Source organism: Callospermophilus lateralis, chromosome 5 (genome assembly GCF_048772815.1).
Source record: "Callospermophilus lateralis isolate mCalLat2 chromosome 5, mCalLat2.hap1, whole genome shotgun sequence".
Taxonomy (NCBI): domain Eukaryota; kingdom Metazoa; phylum Chordata; class Mammalia; order Rodentia; family Sciuridae; genus Callospermophilus; species Callospermophilus lateralis.
The window spans coordinates 5253085-5259974 of record NC_135309.1 but is presented as its reverse complement, the minus strand read 5'-3'; the positions used below and the strand labels follow the sequence as shown (position 1 = coordinate 5259974).

Sequence of the window (6890 nt, the reverse complement as noted above, 5' to 3'; positions counted from 1 at the left end):
AGAGAGGGGGCCTGGGATCACCAGTGACCAACATTTATTCTCACCCAAGTGAAGAAGCTGGCACAGGGCATCTGCCATCCTGGTTGGGATACATCAGATGAGCAGGGACACTGCTCAGCCACAGTAACTAAATCTGCTCGGGGCAACTAGCATGGCTGCCAAAATAAGCCACTTTCTAATAAGGTCGGTATGGACAATGTGATTATTGTTGGCAAATGAAAATAACGGGTCCAGTTAAAAATCGGCATTAGTCACAGTTCATTTCCAATATTGGGGAAGAAACCATGCTTTCTTGAAAGCAGTTGAGACTGAGTCGCAAGATATTTCTGTGCGTATGCAGACATGATGCCAGAGACACAGACATGAGTGGCAAACATCGGAGGTAGCAAGGCTTAGGGTGGCATTTAGTTTCCCACACGTCATGAGGATACTGTGGGGCTCCACCATTAAATGTTCTCTTCTTCTAGATTCAATGGGAAGATGGAAAGAGGAAACCTAACAGCCATCAGGGAATTTGTCCTCCTGGGACTCTCGGACTCCTCAGCACATCCGCACATCTTGGCCCTGCTTTTTCTCTGTATGTACTTGGTCACCGTGCTGGGAAATGCGCTCATCATCCTGGCCATCGGCGGTGACCCCCGCCTCCATTCCCCCATGTATTTCTTCCTTAGTAATTTGGCCTTTGTTGACATTTGCTTTATTTCCACAACAGTTCCCAAAATGGTAGTGAACCTCCTGACTGACACCCTGACCATCTCCCGCGAAGGCTGCCTCGCCCAGCTCTTCTTCTTCATTTCTTTTGTGAACATGGACAGCCTCCTTCTCTGTGTGATGGCCTACGATAGATACGTGGCCATTTGCCACCCTTTGCACTATGCCACCATAGTGAGCCCTCAGCTCTGCCTGCGGTTGGTGGCAGGGCTCTGGGTGGTCACCTGCCTTCATGCCCTCCTGCACACCATGTTGATGGAACGCCTGTCCTTCTGTGCCTCCAATGTCATCCACCATTTCTTCTGTGACCTCAACCCTCTCCTGCAGCTCTCCTGCTCGGACGTGTCCCTCAACATCATGGTCATTCTCACGGTGGGGAGTCTGCTGGCTCTCACACCCCTTGCCTGCATCCTCACATCGTATGGTCTCATCTTCTGCACCATTCTGAAGGTCACCTCTACTCAGGGGAGGCAGAGAGCCTTTTCCACCTGCAGCTGCCACCTGTCAGTGGTTGTGCTATTCTATGGCACAGCCATTGCGGTCTACTTCAGCCCCACCTCCTCGCACACGCCCCAGGGAGATGCCCTGTCGGCTGTCATGTATACAACTGTCACCCCCATGTTGAACCCTTTCATCTACAGCCTCAGGAGCAGGGATGTGAAGGCAGCGCTGCAGAAGACACTCTGCATGTGAACTGCTCTCAACGGTGACCACGACCCAGAGGTAAATCCAAGTGCCAGAGCAAGGGGCCAAGGCAGGCATGTCCCACGTGGGCACCGCAGCAGCCATCAGGGCAGACAGTCAGCCCTATGCCTCTTCACACTGGAAACTGCGTCCAGTGCTTTGTGTGTATCCTCACACTCTGCCTGAGCAAGCACTGGGCGACCCAGGAAACCCATGGTCAGGATGAGGACAGTGCGTTCTGGAGAAGCAGGTGGGGAATGCCAGGTCCCTGATTTCAGTGCAGCGAGGTGTGATCAAACTTCAAGCTGTCCAGATGAGAATAAGTCCTGCTGGGGCAGCATCCGAGGTTCAGACTGCACCGCGGCTGGGCTCCAGTGCAGACCCATGGGTGGTGGGAGCAGGGCTCCTCTTGAAGCGCTCTCGGGAATGCTTCCCTGTCTAGGGAACACTCCTTCCCTTTGCTCTCTCTCGACACACCTCAATGTCCCCATTCTGTCCACCGTGTCCTTGTCACATGTGTGCCCAATTGTTTCTGGCATAGAGGAAGATCACCTTCTGCTCAAATCACGTTCCCTGCCAACAGGCAGAAGCTGGCAGAGCTCTCTGCAGATGTGCCTGGTGCAGCCCACTCCCGAGGAAGAGTCATGGACTGTCCTCCTTCGGAGGTAACAGGACCTCATCAAGGGAAGCCTTGCTCCAAACCTCTGAGTTTTGTTCCATCCTGTCTTGCTAATAGCAAATCAATATGCAATATGCAAAAGTGATTACATCAGCGGTTATTCCGTTGAATAAACTCTATGTAGGATATGGCTCCAATCCCTAGTGCTTAGGGACTCACTCATTCCAGTTCACCTTTGGGAGTGTCACCTGTCCTTCTCCAGAATCAAAATGTCTGCTTTTGTGCCTCTGTAAATGCTCAAGTGAACACACACATCCCACTTTTAAAACCTAGTAGAAATTCACACCTTCCCAAGGAAAAACAAATACAGATGCAAGAGTTCAAATCCCTTTGAAGAAAAAAAAAATGTTTTTCAAAAAAAAAAAAAAAAAACCAACACAAAAACCAACCAATTTGGCAGATAAACTTCAGCTCTTTTAACATACCTATCTAGCTTACAATATGGATAAAAATGTAGATTCATGAAGGCAAATCAGTAAGTAAATAAATAATGTATGGGGAGGTGGCTTATAGCTTCAGCTCTACCTAATGAGCATGGGACTGGCTTCCTATCTGTATACCTAAAAGGTCACCTGTCCAGAAGTTCACTTAATGCTTTGCTAGGATTTTAGGTATGGAAAATCATTTGGGATGATGGGTTTAGAAAGGGGACCCTTCTGAAAATGGAGATTATGTGTGTCAGGCTTTCAGATGTCACTCAAGCCAGCCCTGCCCTGAGTGAGATCGTCATGAAGGTGGATCTATCAGCAGGTACAAGCACCATCCTCACCCTTGTCCCCATCCCTGTGCGTTCTTTAGATGGCATGTTCTCTCCATCACCTCGAGCCCTTGAATTACCCATTACAGAGCCATGGGAAAGCGCAGAATGTTTAGTAGCTTCCCTGAACCAAAATAGGGACCTCAGAGTAATTATTTAAGGGTTTTCTTTTCTAAACATCCAAGAGTCAACTAAAATGGTAAAGGTACTCCACATCTTCCTTTCAAGAGTACTTTGCAACTTCCACCTGGCTGCGGGTGGACTTCAGCAAATCCAGGAAGGAGGCTCGGAGGACCTGGGGTGCCACCACTCACAGGGAGCGCTCTCTAAATGTGCTTCTGCTCATCTCACACGTTCTTGAAGAAAAAGGAAAAAATAAGAAATGCACGAGTATGTAGAAAGGAGGAAGACGACAGTGGTTCCTCTGGTGGAGGGAGCAGCATGGCCAGACACCAGGGACTCCTTAGAGCACAGCAGATACTGGGAGATAAATGGGCACCAAGATGAAACAAAGAAAAGAAGAAGCAAAAGGGAGATGCCACCCAGTGTCATTAGCCTGGTTTTCATGATATAGTGCCTTTGCATCCTTCAAAACTTCTGGGGAGTGCAAATTCCTCCTTTCCCATTGAGGTGGTAAATTGGACTCCTGAGAACTGGAGATTTAGCCAGTTTTCATTTTACTAGTAGTTCAAAGCGTGCAGAGGACTGCAAGACACTGGCAAAACGTGAAGCTTGAGGCCATCTGTGCAGCTCCCAAAGCTGTATTTACCACGTCCAGACGCACCCTGAGCCAGATGCAACTGTGAGGCCTCCTGATCCCACGCAGGTCATTGCATTGCACAGGATGATTTATGTGTGAATGAGGAGAACTCTCCACGGTCTGGCTGTTACAGCACTCAGTTGTCCTTGAACTCTTTCAGCAGGCCATGTTGTGTATCTGCTGATTCTAAATTTGTTACATAAGCAACCTGGAGAACTAGGCATAGTAGCCTATGCACATTCCATAAATAAGACCTTCAGATGTCTTTCCACTAGAAATCACCATGAGGAATCTTATTAAAGTTAATTGCAAAAGCATTTGGCTCCACTAGTTTTTCTTGCCTGTGTCCCCAGGGCAGGCCACAGGCTCAGCTGATAGCCATCCCTCCTGGACTCTCCTGGGGTGGGCGGATGAGGGGCAGCAGTGCCTAGCTGGCTGTGGGGCTGGTGTGGGTCAGGTCTGCTGCCCCAGGGCATTTCCTCCTCCCAGCCCCCTGGCTGTCCTCCTCTGTTCTATTAGTTCTGAGCAAAGTTACAGTTCTTCCAACAATGGGAAGACTATGGATAACCACAGCCAAATCACACAAAACAAATGCTTTTCATTCAAAGTCCTGGAAGACACATTACTCAACTGCGGGCATAGTCTATCTTGACATGTACAAGAGCTAAATTATATTGCTGATGGCATTTTTTTTTTTTGCCTGGTTTCTGTTGCTCAGTATTGTGTTTGTGAGAGTCATCTATTAAAGAACATCAGGCCAATTCCCCTCCTGAGCGTACATGCAATATCCTTAGCAAAATCCTAGCAACCCAAGCTCAACCCCACATCAAAAGGGTCATTCACTGTGGTCAAGTAGCCTGTAGCCCCCAGGATGCTGGTGGGTCATTATGAAAAGATCAGTAACGACGTTCAGGTAAAAAATGTCTCAGTAAGCATGAGATCCTGCAGCCAGTACGGAACCAAGTTTGAGCAAGGAAAGCCCCCAGGTCAACCGCCCCAAACCGCCCATTGGCAGGGCACTGGAGCAGAGCAATGGCACAGAAAGGGACCTCAGAGGGCCCAAACAAGACAGGAGGAGGTGAAAGGGTCTCACTGAGCACATGACTGCATTCAGAGAAAACCTTAGCTGCTCCCCAAGAGCTGCGGGCAATGAACTAGGAAGGAACTATTAAGCCACAGGGAACAGAATCAATGCAGACAAATCAGGGTGGGTTCACTGGGAAGGACAAACATGGTGAAGCAAGTTTCCGCCTCCTGCTTTAAGGTCAACTTGGTGATTTACTGCACTCTTGCCATGACATGGAGACACGCCCAAAAGGGCTGATCATTGGGCACATGCAGATTAGACCACAATGAGGCATCACCCCGACCTGTTAAAACAGTTGTTATCAATGGGAGGCTAAGACGAGGATGGTGAGTTTGAAGCAAGCCTCAGCAACTCAGTGAGAGCTTGTCTATAAATAAATATAAAAAGGGTTGGAGACATGGATCAGTGGTTAAGTATCCCTGGGTTCAATCCCCGCTACCAAAAAAAAAAAAAAAAAGAAAGAAAGAAAAAGTTTGTAATCAAAAAGATGGAAAGTAAGTATTGGCAAGGAAGTGGAAAAAAATGAGCCCCTAGTGAGAATGCAATTTGTTACAGCGATTATGGAAAATGATAGACAAAGTCCTCAAAAAAAAAAAAAAAAAGACTTACTCTATGACCAGCCATTTCAGGTCTGGTATTTACCCAAACACGTTGAAGTCAGCATGTCAGAGGGACAGCTGGCCTGCCACGTGGGATGTGGTGTTACACATAGATGCCAACGAGCCAACCTAAGTGCCCACAGATGGATGGGTCCCAGGGAAGGTGCGGTTGTTCACACCAGGGCTTTCCTATCAATCAGCTTCAAAGAAAGAGAAATTCTGTAGTTTGCGATGACATTGATGGAGCCAGAGAATGTCATGCCGAGTGAGGTAAGCAGAGACCCAAAGGCCTCTGGTTCTCACTCACAGGTGGACCCTAAAAGGTCACCTCCCAGGAGCAGAGGCCAGCTTCCATGTGCCAGGGTGGGGGCCTGGGAGGAGGGGACGGCAGAAATGGACGGCAGCCTCAGCTGGGCAGGAGGAAGTCTGACTTTTCTGAGGTCACTACACACCATGGTGGTACAGCTGACAATAAGAACTGTGTGTTACATATCGCTGAGAGTGAACTTCCAATGTTCTCATCAAGAATGTGTTAAGTGTTTGAGATTAATGCCTATTTTCATTAGTTTGGTTTGATTTTTTGTATTCAGAAAAATCATGACTTTCTACCCCATAAATGATCCTTTAAATATGTAATAAAAAGTAAATTAAGAAGGTCAAAGACCACTTTTTTTGGATCGACTTGAACAAGATCATACTTCTTTCCAGGTCCCCTTTTGCTGTGCATGCATCCATATCATCTCCTGACACCCAGGGTGCTCCCCCCACCCCCAAACCCTGCCAACTGCTACGCCCACCTCCTGGTGGCAGGCCTTGTCCCCCTAAGCTCATTCACTGTTATGGAAGGATGAGGGCCCCTTTGTGTTTTAGGTCTGTGTTTGTGAAGGAGACTTCCTGGTGGCCAGAGGCTTTGTATGTGTGTTCAGGGCGCCTGGTGCTGCAACCTCGTTGTGGGGCCAGAGAGCAGCTCCATCTCCTGCCATCCACTTTGCAATGCTGGGCGTGGAGCCAGGGCCCGCTGGGCGAGGGCTGCATCAGTCCTGTTTCTAAGGGGAGTGCCACCGGCAGGGCAGCTGCAGTGGCCTGGGGCCTGGGGACATCCCTAAGGTCTCCTCTGCTCTCCCTCAGTCCCTGGGAGAGCAACTGTGACCCTCACGAAAGCGAAGTCCTCAGGGATCCCCTGTGATGTCCCAAAGTTGAGCCCAGCTCTCCCAGGCTAAGAAGTCCTAATGAAGCCCCCAGGGAGATCCCTGGCCTTCCCTCCCCAGCCCAGACCACAGGGGAGAAAGACAAGCAAAGACTGGGGTGCTAACTGGTAACACAGATGCTGTGTGACGGCGAACAGCACAGCCGCCAGGAGGTCCCCGCTACATCGATGAGACAATGGGTTCATTTGATTTGAGCCATGGCCTCGCTGAAAAGAAGGACTAAGATTATTTGACCAACAACATCACATTTCTGAAAATGAGCAAAATACAACAGCACGTGAGTGTACCCAGGGAAAAGCTGTGCACCCGCTCCCCAGTAGCCCATAGGAAAGGGCCAGGCCCATAACTGCCCAGCAGTGATGCTTGTGGCCTAGCAGGACCTCCTCCACGTGGGAGCAAAGACTG

At 49.1% G+C, this 6890-nt stretch overlaps 1 protein-coding gene across 1 annotated transcript; it reads left to right on the top strand.

The window, feature by feature from the left end:
• The first annotated feature begins 480 nt into the window (after nt 1-480).
• LOC143400181 (olfactory receptor 1C1-like) lies at nt 481-1404 on the top strand. Its single transcript, XM_076857499.2, has one exon. It carries the CDS (start codon nt 481-483, stop codon nt 1402-1404), a length of 924 nt encoding a protein of 307 aa, XP_076713614.2.
• The last annotated feature ends 5486 nt before the right edge of the window (nt 1405-6890 follow it).